This window comes from Mustela erminea, chromosome 10 (genome assembly GCF_009829155.1).
Source record: "Mustela erminea isolate mMusErm1 chromosome 10, mMusErm1.Pri, whole genome shotgun sequence".
In the NCBI taxonomy this organism is placed as follows: Eukaryota; Metazoa; Chordata; class Mammalia; order Carnivora; family Mustelidae; genus Mustela; species Mustela erminea.
In genome coordinates, this window is record NC_045623.1 from 73,598,761 (window position 1) to 73,618,044 (window position 19,284).

Below are 19,284 nucleotides of genomic sequence, written 5' to 3' on the forward strand. Positions count from 1 at the left end.
ATAAAGGGCACAAACTTATCAACATGCAAGATCTCAGAGAACACTGTTGCCAAGTACCCTTCCTGGGGAATCTACTAGAAAATCAGCTCCAACAACCAAAGTGAGTAGAACAATGTAAAGACTAGAGATTTTTTTTTTTTTTAAGATTTTATTTATTTATTTGACAGAGAGATCACAAGTAGACAGAGAGGCAGGCCAAGAGAGGGGAAGCAGGTTCCCTGCTGAACAGAGGACGCTGAGATCATGACCTGAGCGGAAGGCAAAGGCTCAACCCACTGAGCCACCCAGGCACCCCCAAAGACTAGAGATTAATGTTAATTATAAGATTACTTGTAGAGCTAAAGCTATATAAGGATTAAAAAGGAGAGATATAGGGGCGCCTAGGTCCTGGGATAGAGCCCCAATCGGGTTCTCTGCTCAGCAGGGAGCCTGCTTCCTCCCTTCTCTCTCTGCCTACCTCTCTGCTCACTTGTGATCTCTGTCTGTGAAATAAATAAATAAAATCTTAAAAAAAAAAGAGAAAGCTATACTATATAATGATTATATTCCCTGACAATGATTTACTACAAAGGTTTTTAATGAGGTAGAGAATGTGAAATGCATTTGTAAAATACTTTCTTCATGTTTTCAGTACACATACTGGTGGTGTTATTAATATGGTTATTCTGAGAGAGCTTTGTGGATGAGATCGAAGAAATGAGTAATAATGGAGTGTTCTAATTCTATTATCACCTGGGTCCTTGAAAACCAGGATTCTTGGTACAGAAAAAAGGAGCTAGACAAGAGATTGAGTAAAAGCTCTTTAATCTTGAATTTGAATTGAAAGTATAAATATGTACTTATGAAATATTTTACTGTGTATGTGTGTGTGAGAGAGAGAGAGTGTGTGTTTATACATAATACAGTTGACCTTTGAATAATGGGTTTGAACTGTGCAGGTCCACTCATACATGGATTTTGTTTTTCTAAAAATACAGTATAGTATTGTAAATGTATCTTCCTTATGATTTTTTAAATAACATTTTCTTTTCTCTAGCTTATTTTATTGTTAGAAAGAAATATATAATACATATAACACAAAATATGTGTTAATCGACTATTTCCTGTAATCAGTAAGGCTTCCAGTCAACGTTAGGCTATTAGTGGTTAAGTTCTTGCAGAGTCAAAAGTTCCACGCAGGGGCGCCTGGGTGGTTCAGTGGGTTAAATCCTCTGCCTTCGGCTTAGGTCCTGATCCCAGGGTCCTGGGATCGATCCCTGCATAGGGCTCTCTGCTCAGCAGGGAGCCTGCTTCCTCCTCTCTCTCTGCCTGCCTCTCTGCCTAAATAAATAAATAACATTTTAAAAAAATTAAAAAATAAAAGTGATAAATAAGGAAAGACAGTTGAGCATTCATCTTGCTATTCTGATACAAACTTTATTTTAGGGTAACGTAAGAGTCCTAGAGGATGTGAAAAAGCTTTTCTTTTTCTTTTTTTTTTTTTAAGATTTTATTTATTCATTTGACACAGAGAGATCACAAGTAGGCAGAGAGGCAGGCAGAGAGAGAGGAGGAAGCAGGATCCCCGCGGAGCAGAGAACCCGATGCGGGACTCGATCCCAAGACCCTGAGATCATGACCTGAGCCGAAGGCAGCGGCTTAACCCACTGAGCCACCCAGGCGCCCAAAGCTTTTCTGTATTGAAAGAACTACTAAAAGAGGGCATTATAGCATTAGAAAAGTCATCATTTTGTAATCTCTAGTGAAATAGCCAATTTATAAAGCGGACTTTAATGGATGTTAAAACAATCTGGCAAAAAGTTGACAGGAAGCTTATGATGCAGAATCAGGCTATCACAACCTGAAAAATGGAAGTAGCCTGGTACCTGAAATGGACAGTGGAAGAGAAAGAGCCCAAGCATCACACCTGTGATCCCCTGTAAGTGAAAAATAAATCTTTATTGTGTGGAATCACTGACATATGAGGCAACTCATTAGGAAAGTTAGCTTATTTAAAAGAATACCATTTATATATATTAAAACACCTAAGTACACAGTTATATACACATATTTAAAGATACAAACATATCCAAACACATACTAAAATATTGGAGGGTATGCCTAGGTCAGGGAGAGGAATGAGAAGAGGGATCAAGGATCAAAAGAAGAAAATAAAGCAATAAAGCAGCTAGTATCAACTGAGAATGAGAGTTCATCATGCTCTAAGGAGCATGGTTTAACTTATTAAAGAATAAAAAATGATAATTTTAAAAGGTGACAAGGAGGAGCACCTGGGTGGCTCAGTTGGTTAAGCATCTGCCTTTGGCTCAGGTCATGGACCCTGGGATCGAGCCCCACATCAGGCTCTCTGCTCAGTGAGGAGCCTGCTTCTCCCTTTCCCTCTGCCTGCCACTCTCCCTGCTTGTGCTCTGTCAAATAAATAAAATAAAATCTTGGAAAAATTCCAAATTAAAAGGTGACAACGAATCTACCCTTCCCAGAGACAGCCCAGGCTAGTTTGTTGGTAATGATCTTCTGCCTTGAGCACAGAATGGTTCTAGAGAGAAGGCAGTACTGAAGACAGAACCTGCTGGAACTCGCCACCATGTTCACCGGGAAAGTGTCAAGCCTGAAAATTCCCTAAGCTGGGAATTTCTCCCTTCAGTCTCAGCTCTCCCTGGTGGTGATGATGCATTCTCCAGACACGGAACCTGGACCTCAGCCACCACCCTTCACTCCAGGCCTAGGGAGGCTAGACAAAACATCGGGGCTCATTCTGGGCCTGGGTGCTTCCATCCGCCTACCTTCTATCTCTGTCTTTGGTAGGTTGAATAATGGCCCTTCCTCCAAAGACGTTCATGTTCTAATTCTCAAAGCCCGTGAATATTTTACCTTTTATGACAAAAGGGGCCTAGAATACAAGGTTACATTAAGGATCTCGACAGGGGAGAGGATCTTAGATCATCCCAGTAGGCCCAATATAATCCAAAGCAGATGTAATCACAACATAATCCTCATAAGAGAAAAGAGAATTAGAAAGAGATGAAAGGTTGGAAGCAGGGTGCCTGGGTGGCTCAGTTGGTTGGACGACTGCCTTCAGCTCAGGTCATGATCTTGGAGTCCCGGGATCGAGTCCCACATCGGGCTCCCAGCTCCATGGGGAGTCTGCTTCTCCCTCTGACCTCCTCGCTCATGTTCTCTCTCACTGTCTCTCTCTCAAATAAATAAATAAAATCTTTAAAAAAAAAAAAAGGTTGGAAGCAGAGGTCAGAGAGGAGAGAAAATGCTATCTGCTGCCTTGAAGATGGAGGAAGGGGCCATGAATCAAGGAATGCAAGCAGCTTCTAGAAGCTGGAAGAGGCAAAGAAATGGATTCTCCCCTAGAGTCTCCAAGAGGAATACAGACAGGTCAACACCTTGACTTTAATTCAGCTCAGTGAAACTGATTTGGGACTCCTGACCTCCACAACTGGAAAATACTAAATTTGTGTTGTTTTAAGCCAAGATGTTTGTGGTCATTATTTTAGCAGCAGCAGCAGCAGCAGGAAGCTAGCACATTGGTCCTGCTGTTGGGCAGGGTAGCCTGTTCTAGAGGAGTGACATCTGTGACACTGAGGAGAGGGGAATCAGAGAAGACTTTCTGGAAGCCCAAGCAGCCAGACTGACCCAGGTTCATATTACAGTTGTTTTATTACCTATCTGACCTTGAGCAAATGTCTAAGCAACAATACACTGTTAATAATCCACTATTTATAGGGTTGCTTAGAATTAAATAGAATGTTTTAAATTAACTACTACTACCTAATTACCCACTTTTTAACAAAATAAGTCATACCTCCTTGTGGGTTTACACACATTCATTCTTCCATTCATTCAGGAGATGTCATTGAGCATCCAGTAGGGCCTGGCCCCGTGCACACAGTGCCTTGTCTGCTACAAGCCCCTAGCACTTCTCACCCGAGTTGCCACTGAGCTTCCAGTCTGTCCAGTGCTCAACCTTACCATCCCATCCTAAATGCGGGCCCTGACCCTTGCCCATTCCCGTGGTCTCATATCTCCTTGATGGTCCGTCATTCTGTCAGCCCCACCCTTTACCCTCCTAGGCACTGTTTATGCAGCTGCCACGAGCCATCTCATCTCTGCCTTTACCCAGTTGTGCCTATCCCAACTGTGCTGTATTCCCTTGACCTGTGGAGCTCCCCAACTCCACAGGACCCATCTGGATTTCCTCATCTCAAAGCTCCCCACCCCCACCCCACTTCTAACCTCCAAGTCTGAAATGCTGAGCTCTCTGCCACCATCATATCTGGGCCTACTGGCCCTCCCTGGAAAAATAGTTGGTCTGGGATAATTTTTCTTGTATCTGCAGTCCAGATTCACAAACCCTTTACCCAATGAGGGCCAAGGTTCTCTTTCCTTAGAGCCTATGGCTGTTTCTCCCAACACTAAGCTGCCTCTCTAGGGTGGGGTTAAGAACCCAAATATTAAACCAGAAAAATTGCTTTCGGTCCTTTGGGCTTGAGTGGTGTTGACTGGGTGGGGTGGGGAAACAATCAGTCTGGCCAAGTGGCACTATGGATCTGGGTTCTCTAACCCGGGCCATTGCCATGGATCTACAGCAGGCGACACTGGGGAAATCTCTGCCCTCTCTAGGCTCGTCTCTACAGCCTGTTAGTGCACTGAGAGGCTGGTCTTCTTTAAGGCTATACTGAAACTGGGAGGTTCTATGCAGCTACTCCTGGCAATGATGCATAATGGCCACAAGAGGGCGCGCAACCCCTTCAGCTCGGAAGTTTGTAGCCTAATCAAGCACGCAAGCTTCAAAAGGGATACAAGCCTTCTAAGTGAAAAGGTAGCTTACCCAAGAGCACGCTACAAAATGGCAACAGAGTAGGGACGGGAAAAAGACATTTGAATTCCCAGCCTGAGGGGAAGTCTGGAGCCCCAAGACCAGGAGAGGTGGTAGCATGGAGAGGGCTGGTAGGCAGCAGAGGAGGAGAGGCTAAGAATATATTTCAGAGATTGGATCACTTTGAGGGGATGGGAGAAGGAAGGGTCTTTAGGGAGAGAGCCATAGGCTGAATGCATTGCCCCAAAAGGACTGGAATGGTGCTTGCAGAACAAAACCTGAGGAATTTAGGGGAAGTGGAGATGAACTTAGCTTCTTTCCCTTCCCCAGAATGAAAAGTAAAGAAATTGCAGAAGTTACTCTAGGATCTGGGGGAGACTCCTCCATGCACGACAGACAGCACAGCAACTAGGCAAGGATCACCCAACATCCTTCTCTCTCCTTTTTGCTTTTCAATAATTAGTTTCAGGCCCCAGGAAAGATAAGGACCAAAATATAAGCAATTAGCTGGGGTTTAAAGGGATAATCTCCAAGAATTCATTCTCTGACATCAGGTACAGCCCCCGCCTCAGACCTGTCCCCTCCTGGGCCCCAGGTTGGCAGCTTCTGTGAATTCTTTCTTTGCTGTAATTCACTAGGGCCCTAGGACCCAGGCCCAGAGCCGGTCTCCCGCTCTCTCCTCAGGTCCCAGGAGTCTAGGGCTTGCTCTAAGGGAGGAAGGAAAGCAGCCTTTCTCTGGATCTCTCCCCCTCCCAGGACGTGGGCCCTAGGACCAAAGAGCCTCTGTCTTTCCCTGCCACACCCCCCCCAACCCCCACCACCACTCATTGTAACCCAGACAAGGGGATTTCTTGTGTCTCAGCCTCTGGCAGGCATCCTTGTGACCAAATGGTGGAAGGTCCAGGGCAGAATGGGGGAAGGGAAATCACAGGATCAGAGAAGACACCTCCCCTCTTTGGAAATTATGATACACCCCCAGAGCTCCCAGACTTCAAGTGTCTCCTTCCTCTGATTTCCATCAGCAGTAGGGAGAGAAGGGGGGTGGTTAGGGGATCATCTGCATATAAAAGGCCTGTGGAAGTGGAAACCGAGAAGGTGTGGAGACACAAAGGCTGAACCTCCTGGCAGACAGGTCTGGAGCCAGAATACAAGAATGAGGGCAACCCAGGGACAGGGAAAGACAGGGGCCAAAGAGGGCAGGCCAAATTTTGAGAGCTGTATGTAGAGGGCCCCCTGCCTTTCCCTCCCTAAAAGCACAGATACAAGAGTGTCACATCAACAGGGGTATGGCCACAGAGGAAGTGAACCCTCTAGAATAAAATGAGAACACCCCATTTAAAAAGCAAGAATCTGGGGTGCCCGGGTGGCTCAGTCATTTGAGCATCTGCCTTCGGCTCAGGTCACGATCCTGGGGTCCTGGGATGGAGTCCCGTATCCGTATTGGGCTTCCTGCTCAGTGGGGAGTCTGCTTCTCCCCTCACTTGTGCTCTAACAAATAAATAACATCTTAAAAAAAAAAAAAAGTAACAATCTTTCTGAAAAGAAACACAAACCTCTGACAGTGAGCTTTCCTACCAGGAAGGGGGAAGGGTATGTTCCCACTTGCAAGAAGTAACGGTATGGGGAATAAATGGTATGGTCTTGCCTAGCAGCAGGGGCTCAGCCGCCCAATACCGGACTCCCACCCCTGAGAGATGGTACAGAGGAAAGCCTACTCCATCCTGGCAGGAAATGACATCACTCACCAGATAGGAAGGGATGGTTCTATCAACCCCAGAGACTTCTGGGAGGGCCAATCCATGGAGGGTTGGCCCTGAATGTCCATGTCCCTCCACAGTTCTCCATCTTGGCCAAGAGGGGGGCCAAGACTCCTAGATGTTGGTTGAGGTAATTGGACCCCCAACTCCTCATCAGCAATCTCTTAGGCGTCCTAAATCCCTGAAATCCTTACCTAGTTCCGGGAGGAAGGGGGGGCACGGAGGGGGAAGGGAAGTTACTATCTTACGAGAAGCCACAGGTCAAACCTCTAGAGTCAATGTATCTATGGAAATAGTTCTAGGATCCCAATCATTGAGGGATAAAGGCAGAGCCTCCTTAGGGCCCAGAAGGATGATAAGGTCAGATTTCCACGGTAACTGATTTTGATGCAGCCTCTTCCTAGACCCAGAATGAGGGAGAATAAATTTCCAGGGAAACCAGGGCCTAGCAATGAAAGAGCCACAGGAATACAAAAGGGTGGGAGTGTTACTATAAGAAGGTCACGTCATCCTGACACTGCCAGTACCAGTGGGCCTCAAAGCCCAGCTTGGCACTCTCATCCTCTAGTGGCTCAGGAGGTCCACCTTGGAGCCCCTCCCCTGGGGGCTTCCATACAGCCCTCAAATTCCCTAGCCTGCTGGCTGTCAGGTCCACCTCAGTCCTGGCCCTGTCCCCACTGGGCCCTGTCCCCACTGGGTATAACCTTTGCCCAGTCTCAGGACGGGGAGCCCCAGGGGGGCCCTGTTCATCCAGCTCGCTGGGGACCACCGTGTCTAGGAAGCTGCCAATGGAGAGACTGTCCAGCCGGTCAGTGGAGCTGGTGTCCGGCAGGCTGTCCCAGCTGCCTCGCCTTGAGTGGTCTGGGCTCCCGCCTGTCAGGCTATATTGGCTGCTGGTGAGGCTGCTGCAGTGGCTGGTCACTGTCCCCCTCTCCTCCAACAGCCAGCGCACAGCCTCGATGCCCTCATTCAAGGTCAACAGCTGCTGCAGGATCTTCACATCGATGGCTCGCAGGTAAGCCTGGGGGAGTGGGAGAAGGAATCAGTCTGAGGTTCTGAGCCATAGGTTTCCCAAAAGTTTCCAGGGGCCCCGCTTTGTAGTCCAACCAACCATGCTTCAAAGGCAAGAAGCTTGGGAACAGAAGCATGGCTGGTTTAGAGCATGGAGTCTCAAAGCAGACAGACTGCTGTTTAAAATCTCAGTTCTGGGGCGCGCCTGCCTGGCTCAGTCAGTGGAGCAGGTGACTCTCGATCTAGGCTTGTAAGTTCGAACCCCATGATGGGTGCAGAGATTACTTAAAAACAAAATCTTACCAAAAAAAAAAAAAAAATCTCAGTTCTACCACTGATTAGCCAGATGACTGTGGGCAACTTTCTTACATTCCTTGAGCCTTGGTTTCCTTGTTTGTAAAACAGGGCTAAATTACTCATTTCACAAGATGGCCATGAGAATTTGGAGATGCTATTTATTGCGTATTCAACACAGTGCTTGACACAGTCTCAGTAAATGTTTAATATTGAAATCTGATCTGCTAAAAAAAAAAAAAAGAAAGAAAAAAGAAATCTGATCTGCTAAGCTTTGAACTTAAGTAAAGTATTAACTACTGAAACAGTCCAGATTCAAAGAATAGCCTGATAGGGAGCCTGGTGTTAATTACAAAGTAGGGCCAAAGGGAGGCAAAAGCTGGGGAAGAAAGAGGAAGTGAACGTGGTCCCCCAGTCTCTTCAGGGTGTCAGTAGCTATTGTTCAAAGGGTCAGAAGCCTGCTGGCTGGGGACTAGGGGCTTCTCTCTACCACACACCTGTATCCCTTCTGTACAGGGAGTAAGTCTGATTTTCCGGGGAATCTCCAGGGTCCCTCCCAGTTCCGATGCCCTAAATATCTTCCCCAAAGACAAGTCTGAATCTGTCCCTTTCCTGCTCAAGAGCCTCTCCAGGCTTTGCACTCCTCCTGAAGAAGAAGATCCGAACCCTTCAGCAGCTGGGATTCCAAAGTTATCACAATATAGCCCTTGTGCGTCTCTCCGGCTTCACCTCTAGCTCACTGACCCGGGAGACTCTGGTCTTGTCACACATGACTTTCTGATCGCGTTTTATTTGGTTTCCTTGTAATCAAAGTAATGGATGCCCATGGATTAAAGAGGCAAACAGTTCTGTGAGATTTATCATGGACGTAAAAGGCCTGAGCCCTAATCCTAAATCTCGCTTCCCAGAGACAACTATTATTCATTTTTTTAAGCTGTTTATTTTGGTACTTACCTTCAAATCTCCAAATAACATGCTACTTAGTGACTTTTGAGTTTTAGGTGTTTTCTGTTGACTTCCCACATGATGGAAGGTTAAGGGTTTAACTCTCATCCTACTACCCACTCCTCTGCTATACAGACACCTTTCCCATATTCCAATCTTCCCAACATATGCAATAAAATGAGTTGTTGGGTGATTACCTTATAAGGATTTGGAAATGCTATTCACAGCTAAGTTGTACAGTTTACTATGGTTACTTTTCATCCCTTACTTCATGTTTTCCTTAGAATAATAATAACAAAAATTTTTAAATGATTTTTTTTTTTAAGATTGCATTTATTTGTCAGAGAGAGAGTAAGAGCATGCATAAGCAGGGGGAGCGATAGGCAGAGGGAGAAGCAGGCTCCCTGCTGAGCAAGGTGCCTAATGCAGGACTCGATCCTGGGACCCTGGGATCATGACCTGAGCTGAAGGCAGACACTTATCCAACTGAGCCACCCAGGTGTCCCAATAATAATAATAATTATTATTATTATTCCTTAGAATTATGCCTTAGAGTAATAGTAAATGATATATAGCATACCTTATATATTCCATTATTGTTATATTATTATTACTACAATATTACTCCTCTTCTTTTGTTTCATTTCCTACATAGTGGTCAATAAGTCATCCCCATACCCTCTCCCAGTTGTCTGAATTTTCCTCTCAAGGCATTTAAACCTATCACATTCTAACTATTGCTAGTTCTTAGAGGCAGCTCTTCAGGAGCCCTCTGATCGGCCCCAGTGTGAACCAGTTGCACAACTGTCCCCCAGGGATTCTCCCTTCACTAGCCTCCTGGGCTTTTCCCTAGTTGGATCCCTTGTTTCCTGGGTCCATGTCTTCTTCTTTCTTGGTTTACTCCTTCATTGTGTGTGGGTGCTTTTCCTCCAGTTCCTCCAGTAGCTTCCTGAGAAAGTCTACAGAGGAGGTACATTTGTGAAGCTTTACACGTTGTAAAATGCTATTCTTCTCCCCTCACACCACTGACAGTTTCTTGGGTATAGAATTCCAGGTAAAAAATAATTTTTCCTCAGGATTTAAGGCATTGTTCCATTGACTTTTTTTCCCCCAAAGATCATATTTGTTTATTTGACAGAGAGAGAGAGAGAGAGGAGATCACAAGTAGGCAGAGAGGCCGTCAGAGAGAGAGGAGGAAGCAGGCTCCCCGCTGAGCAGAGAGCTCGATGCAGGGCTCGATCCCAGCACCCTGAGATCATACCTGAGCTGAAAGCAGAGGCTTTAACCCACTGAGCCACCCAAGCGCCCCTGTTCCATTGACTTTTTTTTTTTAATTTATTTATTTCACAGACAGAGATCACAAGTAGGCAGAGAGGCAGGCAGAGACTGCAGAGAGGAGGAAGCAGGCTCCCCGCAGAGCAGAGAGCTCGATGTGGGGCTCGATCCCAGGCCCCTGGGATCATGATCTGAGCCGAAGGCAGAGGCTTTAACCAACTAAACCACCCAGGCACCCCTGTTCCATGGACTTTTAATTTTCAGTGTCACACTTGAAAAGTCTGATGCCATTATGATTCCCGGTCGTTCATATGGGACCTTCTTCCTATTTTTTCTGAAAGTTTTCAGGATCTTCTCTTTGGTCCCAGTGTTCTAAATTATCCCAATAATTTGCCATGGTGTGTCTATTTTCATCCACTGAATTGGCCACTTGTTGGGCAATTTTAGTTTTTTTTTTTTTAAAGATTTTATTTATTTGCCAGAGAGAGAGAGACAGAGAGTACACACAAGCAGGCAGAGAGGCAGGCAGAGGCAGCGAGAGAAGCAGGCTCCCCGCTGAGCAAGGAGTCCGATGCGGGACTCGATCCCAGGACCCTGAGATCATGACCTGAGCTGAAGGCAGCGGCTCAACCCACTGAGCCACCCAGGTGCCCCTGGGCAATTTTAGTTTTTAAAGATTTATTTATTTATTTCAGAGTGGGGGTCAGGGGCAGAGGGAGAGGAGAACAGAAGCAGACTCCCCACTGATGCCTGACCCTGACACAGGGCTGCAGTAGGGAATGGGGGGAGAACATGACCTGAGCTGAAACCAAAAGCTGGATGCTCAACCGACTGAGCCACCCAGGCGCCCCGTATTGGGCCCTTTTAAATTGGAGACACATGTCCCTCAGCTCTGGGAGATTTTCTTTATTTCTTTGGTGATTATTTCTCCTCCACTAATTTTCCATTTTTTTTTTTTTTTTCTGGAAATCCTATTATTTGAATAGAGGGTGTCCTGGATGAATCCTTTTTTTTTTTCCCCCTCTTCCATCTTTTTCTATATTTGTTCTAGTTTCTGAAGTATTTCAACATTATCAATGCTTCCGTTGAGTTTTTCATATTTTCCTATGTTTTTATTTCTAAGAGTTGTTCTAGTTCTCTGAATGTTTTCCTTTTGGATTTATTTATTTGAGAGAGGGAGAGTTCAGGCACGAGAGAGCAGGGTGGGGTGGGGGAAGGGCAGAGGGAGAAAGAGAATCCCCTGCAGACTTTACATGGAGCTCAGTCCCACAACCCTGAGATCATGACCTAAGCTGAAATCAAGAGTCAGATGCTTAATGGACTGAGCTACCCAGGCGCGCCCTTAAACACTTTCCTTTTTATAGCTTCCTGCCGTGCTGCAATAGTACCTCTCATCTTTTTAAGGATATAATTAATGCTTTTTTATAAGTTCTCATCTCCCAGTATTATCTCCACCTCATTCAAGGTGTTTTTTCTGTTCATTTATGTCTAAATAGTCAGAGGGTCTCATCAGATGTCTTACAGTCTCTAGCAGCTGCTTATACTTCAGAGTTGTCTCTAAAAAGCTGATTGCAAATTTTATATACGTACGTGAGGCTTGCCAACTCTGAGCCTCACTTGGAATTTTCTAGCTGGGTTATTCGGGTTAGCCCTGAAGTCAGTATCTCTAGTATTTTTCCCTTGGGTTCACCATGTTCACCATATTCTACCCATCTCAAGAATATAATGCAAGCAAAGCTGCTAAGTAAGGGGAAAGGCTGGAAGGGTATTTAATAACATTTAGTACATTTTTACTTAATCCCTCTTTTTAAAAAAGATTTATTTATTTATTTGAGAGGGAGAGATAGAGTGTGCATGCAAGGGAATGGGACTGGGGGGGTTAAGTGGGGGGTGGAGGTGGGAGAAAGGCAGAGGGAGAGGGAAAGAATCTCAAGCAGACTCCCCACCGAGCATGGAGCCCCACTGTGGGGCTTGATTTCACCACCCTGCGATAATGACCTGAGGTGGAATCAAGAGTTGGATGCTTAACCAACTGAGCCACCCAGGCACTCCTACCTAATCCCTCTTGCTCTCAACTTGTTGTCTCTAATCTGGAGACATTTGGTTCGAGTTTTTAAAAAATATATAACAATTGGGGTCTGGGTGGCTCAGTCAGTTAAGCAGCTGCTATCAGCCCAGGTCGTGATCTTGGGGTCCTGGGATCGGGCCCCACATTGGGCTCTCTGCTCAGTCAGCAGCGAGTCTGCTTCTCTTTCTCCCTCTGTGATCTCTCTCACTTTCTCTCAAGTAAATAAATAAAATCTTAAGTATATATACATATATATGTATACATATATATATATATATTAAGTTATTCAGGACATAACTGTCTTACAAGTAGAATGATAAACCAGAATATGACTAAGTATTTGTACATTGAGAAAAATATAGGCACTGGAATTAAATAGACCTGGATTCAAATTCCAAATTGCCATTAAAAAACCACAGGGAATTAGAATTTTTTCCCCCTTTAAACCTCATTTCTTCATTGTGAAATGAGGATACTATCTCATTTAGAAGTTTATATCAAAAAATGGAAGGAACATGGGGCACCTGGGTGGCTCAGTGGGTTAAAGCCTCTGCCCCTGGCTCAGGTCATGATCCCAGGATCAGGCTCTCTGCTCAGCAGGGAGCCTGCTTCCTCCCTCTCTCTCTCTCCGCCTACTTGTGATCTCTGTCTGTCAAAAGAAAATAAAATCTTAAAAAAAAATGGAAGGAACATATTAACACATACAGGATAGTGCCTGGCAGGTATCAGTTTGTGAATGGTAGCTATGTGGCTTTAGATATTACTGTGGTCAACTTATTCACCATGACATAACCACAGAACAAAATTCTGTACCTGAAATTATTTGTGATTTTGGAATAATATCACAACTCTAATCCAATTAAACAAATGAATATTTGGCACCTGGGTTGTCTAATAATAACAAAGATCATGAAGAAACTTTCCCTGCTTGACAGAAACTTGCAGTTCTAATAAGGAGATATGGACATAAATAACTGAAATACTATAGGCTATGCAGATTATTAATGACATGCAATAAAAGATGATCTTCAATTATTTCACACTGGGGAAAAATTTTTCTTTTTTGAGAAAAAAATTTGAGAGAGAGAGAGAGCAGAGAGAAGGGCAGAGGGAGAAGCAGATTCCCACTTAGCAGCGAGCATGACATGGGGCTCGATCCCAGGACCCTCGGTCATGACCTGAGCTGAAGGTAGACCCTTTAACCAAATGAGCCACTCAGGCGCCCCTAAGTTTTGTTTTCCTCTTTTAAAGATTTTATCCATCCATTTGACAGAGAGAGAGAGACAGTGAAAGAAGGAACACAAGCAGGGAGAGTGGGAGAGGGAGAAGCAGGTTCCCCACTGAACAGGAAGCCTGATACAGGGCTCGATCCCAGAACCCTGATATCCCCGAAGGCAGATGCTTAATGACTGAGCCACCCAGGAACCCCAGGGAGGACAAATAAATTAACAGTGAAACCAACAGTCCTAGTCCAAAACCAAACTAAATGTATTAAACAAAACTTCTCATACTAAAAATGTTTCTCCTGCTATATTGTCTCCTTCCTTTCTTCCCCTTCCTCCATTCCCTCTGTACTATTCTTTTCCAAAACTTATATCCCCAATCTTCTGTTAGGATAAAGAAGTGGCTGGCACTTGGTTGGCCAGTTAGGGAGGGGATCTTAGAGTACAATTCGTAAACAGACATTCACAAACCCTTTTGTTTTTAGCTTCACTTGTGCCCCCAATTCCCTAAACACTGTTTTCTTCCAACTCCTTGAAAGCTTTGAGTTTCTGTAGTGCAAATTGTGTTGCTTTTTCAGCTTTCCTCGATGCTGGCTTGGAATTCAGCTTTTCTCAGGTCCTCTAAGTTACCACACTTCCTTCCGCTTTTCAGCTTCCAAAATTTTGTTCCTATCATCTTCTCTCCTACGTTTGTCATCATAATAGTTTCATGGCTTTTAAAATAATCCTTCTACTAGCTTTCTAGTGACATTTCAGAAGGAAATGGAGGTAAATGCCTGTGTTCAATCCGCCATCTTGAATTAGAATTCCCGCTGATTTTATTCATCCTTCAAGCCCCAGCAAATGCCCTTCCTCCTCTAGGAAGTCTTCCCTGCTTTTCCTTAAGACAGAATTAATCCATTCAGTTATGACACAATATTTAGAGAGTCTTTTTATAGGCATCACGTTGTGTTCAAGGAAGAAAAGACACCATTTCTTAACTTCAGAGAATTCACAGTTTATGGGTAGGGTAAGACAATGATATAGACACTTCAGACTCAGCATGGCAAATGCTAGGGAAAACAAATGCTATCCAGAGGGCCATGGCTATCTAGAAGGCAATGACCCAATCAAGGCAGGTAAGAAAATGCTTCCTACAATAAGGCACATGAGCTGAGACATAAAGGTTGAATAGGACTTAGTCAAGTAAACAGTGGAGAGAGGCATTCCAACTAGGGGACTCAGTATGTGTCCCCTCCAATTTAAAGTGGCCTTTCCATGAGTGCCCGGCTGGCTCAGTTGGTAGAGCATATGACTACAATCTAGGGATTGTAGATTTGAGCCCCACATTGGGTGTAGAGATTACTTAAAAATAAAATCTTTTTTTTTTTTTTTTTAAGATTTTATTTATTTCTTTGACAGAGAGAGAGCTCATGTAGGCAGACAGAGAGGGGGAAGCAGACTTCCAGCTGAGCAGGGAGCCTGAAGCAGGCTCGATCCCTAGACCCTGAGATCATGACCCAAGCCAAAGGCAGGCGCTTAACCAACTGAGCCCCCCAAAATAAAATCTTAAGAAAAAGAAGAAAGAGAAGGAGGAGGAGGAGGAGCAGAAGGAGGAGGAGGTGTCGTCATCTCTCCAGAGAACAAGCTGACCATGTCACTCTTTAATGAAGACTCTTCCAAGAAGCCCACCCTGGGTTCTAAAAACACTTATCATCCTGTATCAGTTATTAGTCTGTCTCCCTCCTTCCTGTGAACTCAGTCTGTGAGCTCCCTGAGAGCAGTCCTACACAGTTCATTGGTGGCACTTAGCCTCAGACTGGATAGGTCAGATCCGGCTTTGTGATTCTCTTGCCTTCACTATCCTTGGCCCCTCTGGTGGTCTCCAGGACTCATCCGGTTGAGTTTTACTGTGCTGATGGGAAATGAATCTGAGAACTAGATTCTATAGTCCTGTGACAGTGGGATTCCCTGACTGTGACAGCAACACTTCCCAGAATAGAAAAAAAGCAAGGCTTTCTTGCCAGAAAAAGAAACACTCATTCCATACCGCCTCTTTGGAAACAGAAAGGGGATAATCCTCAGGAGAGATGCAGCCTCAAAGACCATTCCAACCCAGTTCTCTTCCCAGGGGGATTCAGGTCCCCCACTAACTCTCTTAACAAAGACACATCAGACTCTGCCCAGCCCTGGGGTCACAAGTGTGGCTTCCTTATTGCTCAATCCCAATCAGGCCCTGGGGTAAAGCCGGGAGATCCCAGACCCAGCTCCCTGGCCGTGGATTGAGATTCTTAGACAACTGTTACAAGAACTATCTGATCCCACAAGCCCCTGCCCCCTCATCCTCAAAGAGGCAGAAAAACTGAGGCCAACAGAAAGTCAGGGCTCTGCTCAAGATCTCAAAATGATTCCGGAGCTAGGCCAGAACTTGAACCCATGACTTCCCCCTTCTTGCCTAAAGCTTTTTTTTAAGCCAGCTCTGTGGGAGTGGTTTGTCCCGCAGCAACAGTTTTTTTGAGTAGGAGGATTAAGTAGGGAAGGTTTCCTTTATTTCCCCTTCCCACAAATCCCAGAGTCTGGCTGGTTCACTCAACCTGTGAGAGGGGGAGGGAACCAAGAGGAAAAGAGCCTAGAGGCAGGAATAACCTTGGCTTTAAGAGCGGCCCTGCCACTGGCCCTGCAGGATTGCTGGGAGAGGGACAGTTGAAGGACTGTGCTTAGAGAGCTTGGACCTGTTCTGCCACCAGTGGCTTCAAGGGAAACCCTCTGCCCAGCCCCGCCACTCCCCCCACAGTGGGCAGGGCTGAGTACACAAAGACATCAATGACATCTTGGCCAAGGAAGGAGAAAGGAATCGAGTAAGGAGTGCTTCCCTGTTATGGCCCCCAGTAGGTTCCCTCCTGTGTGCCTTTAATGGGCAGCTTAGGGTCCCATACCAGGCTAGGTCCAGAACGCAGAGACCTAATCACAAGTTAAATGAATGTATGCCCTTCAAGTTTACAAACAGCTAATCACCATCAAAGGCAAAAGAGTTAGAGCCAGAGAAAAGGCATGGCTTCTCCACTGGCTCCGTGTGTGAGCCCAGCTGAGCCCCTTTAACACCTGCAAGCATACTTCATCTACAGGACGGGGTTAAAGATGACGGCTTTTCTCACTTCAGTGGCATAAAATGTCTTTAAAGCACCTGGCACAAAGCAGATCTCAATGGTAAACATGTAAAGTGCAGGCAGATCATCTGAGTTCAAAGCCTGGCTTTGCTTTTTACTTTTTTGTATGACCTTGGGCAGTTACTTAATCTCTTTGTGCCTCAGTTTCTTTATCTATAAAATATTTGCTAATAGGGTTACTGTGAGGATTAAGTGAGTATTTTGTAAAGTGCTCAGCATGATGCCTGGCACCACTCTGTACAAAGAAGCGAAGCAAGCCCCTCCCTTAGGTGGGCAGTCACAGCCCTGCTCTGAAGAATCTGGCATTCACCTCCAACCTTCAGGGCCAAGTGCACACATGGCATTTAAGTTCTTCCCCCATGGAGCCTTCCCTGATTGCTCTGCCCAGAAGGCTCTCCTTCCTGCCTAAGAGCCCCCATGCCCTCCTTTTCTGTTCTCTCACAGCCTAGCTAGGCAGATGGTGGGCTCCAGAAAGACCTATTAGCTGACACACTCACTGTGGCCTCCTGGTTCTGAGCCAGAGGATTCTTCAGTTCCCCAGAACTGGCTGTAAATTGGTGGCAGGTGTAAATTACCCCCTTCACCGGAACCAGGGCCTTGGGGAGCCTGGAGAGCCCCAAATGGCCTTCTGGCTCTGAATCTAGACCAGCAGCAACAGGGGAGGGGGAGGGTGCCTATTTCCTTCTCTTCTCCCCAAGAAGGTACAGATGAGATGCAAAAATCCTGTATACCTGGGGGGCTCAGAGGTGATGGAGCCAATAGCCATGGTGCTGCTACTCTGACCACCCAGGTTCTAGGGACTTCCAAGTACTTTATGTGGGGGTCGGGGGAGTTGGGGAAAGGGAGGATGTTTTGGGTAGCCCTAGACTAGGGGTTTTTCACCCTGATCTCTTCTGTGCTGAATCCTATCATGAACACCCAGGTCTCAGACTAGCAAACCCTGGGCCCAGTGTGCAGTAGGAGAAGAAACTGAGGGCCCTATAATGGGGGGCAGGGCATAGATGGCGGGGTGGGGGTGGGGTGGGGTGGGGGGGCAGATTTGTGCTGTGCTAGGTTCTCGGTGCTTCTCAGCCTCTCCCCTCCCAATTATCTGGCAGGAAAAACTTCCAAGAGCTAGTGCCTCCCACCTCAAGTCTTCAGGACCCACTCACCCTTGGAGGGGCAATTAATGGACCCCAGGATTTAAGGATTGATCTGGGAGGAATCCTGAGGAGTTAGGTAGGGAGTTCTATCTAATTCGCTGGTCTCCAGTCCAACTCTGGAGGCATAAGTCTGTCCCTTCCAACCCTAGCTAGGGACTCCGTCCTCCTGCCCATGGAACCCACACTCACCAGCTCCATCCTCAACGCCATGATCTTGTCCCCCAGGCTGTGGCCGTGGCCGGTAATAGGCGCCCCTGAGAGCAGCAGGGCGCTGGAGGTTCCCGGCTCCCATTCCCCTCGCAGCCCGCGGAGCAGCCCTTCAGGAGTCTTCCTGCCCACCTTGCCCTCCACATCTCGCAGGTCAGGCGTCTGGAACTCCGCAGTTCCCTCCATGCGGGCCTAAGGCTGAAGAGGACTGGGCCACCGGACGGCGGGGTCTCGTTCCCGGGGGTCCTCCTTTGCCCGCTGCTGGTGCTGAGCGGAACCAGTGGGTCCCCGCCCGCGCCGCGCGGGGGCGGGCAGAGGGTGCCGTAACACTCAGAAAAGCCGCGCAGAGCCGTTCGTGTGTGCGTGCGCGTGTGTGTTCGTGTTCGCGTGTGTGTGTGTGTGTGTGTTCGAGTGCTGCGCACACATCGTCTGTACCTAGAATGGGTGGGGCTGGGCGATTTGTACTTGAATTTGCACTTGAAGGAGCACTAGGAGTGTTCAGTGCCTTCTCCCTACACTGCCAGCTGAGTCTAGCCAGTCACATAGCAGGCGCCCGATAAATGTTTGCTGAAAAAAGCTAAGCATCCTCAGGGGTATGGGAGTTAAAGAAACAGTGGTGACAGAAGCTGCAGAGGATTTTGAAAGTCTTCCTGAAGTAGAGGGGCTGGGTGTACAACAGTGGTTAGAATTTAGCTAGCTACGGACACACACACACACTTTCAGTGTAACCACTGGATTTTTTTTTAAATTTATTCATTTATTTCGAAATATTTCTCTACACCCAACATAAAGTTTGAACTCAGCGGGGAGATCAAGAGTTACACGCTCTTCTGACTGAGCCAGCCTGGTGCCTTGCCCCTGAGTTTAAATAAGAGGAGAAAATAAGGTTCTTCTGGCCAATGAGAAGCAACCAGTATTGAAGATGAAAAGGTCCACATGGGCCAGATCATGCTTGATCCTGTAGACTGACGCTTTTTTTCCTTCTAAGATTTTATTTATTTATTTGAGAGAAAGAAAGAGCACAAGCAAGGGGAGGGGTGGAGGAAGAGAAGCAGGCTCCCCACTGAGCAGGGGGCTCTCTTGATCCCAGAACCTTGGGATCACCACCTGAGCTGAAGGCAGCCACTTAACCAACTGAGCCACCCAGGCACCCCTAGACTTACGCTTCTTAAGCTTGAATGTGGTTATGAATTTTCTGCAAATCTTGTTAAAATGCAGACTGTGATTCTGAAGATCTGGGATGGAGCCTGAGCTTCTTTTCTAACAAGCTCCCAGGTGATGGCCATGCTGCTGGGCCAGGGACCATACTTTGAGTAACAGGGTAATAGAAGATGGTTCTATGGTGCTTGGATTATATTTTGTAGGCAATGCGGAGCGATGAAAAACTT

At 46.3% G+C, this 19,284-nt stretch overlaps 1 protein-coding gene across 1 annotated transcript; it reads right to left on the reverse strand.

Moving 5' to 3' along the window:
- Nucleotides 1-6,713: 6,713 nt before the first annotated feature.
- Nucleotides 6,714-18,519, reverse strand: LURAP1 (leucine rich adaptor protein 1). Its single transcript, XM_032302451.1, has 2 exons — nt 17,879-18,519; nt 6,714-7,606 (listed from the first exon to the last, which is right to left on the reverse strand). The coding sequence occupies exons 1-2, from the start codon at nt 18,080-18,082 to the stop codon at nt 7,076-7,078; spliced, it is 735 nt and encodes a 244-aa protein (XP_032158342.1). The 5' UTR covers nt 18,083-18,519; the 3' UTR covers nt 6,714-7,075.
- Nucleotides 18,520-19,284: the final 765 nt, after the last annotated feature.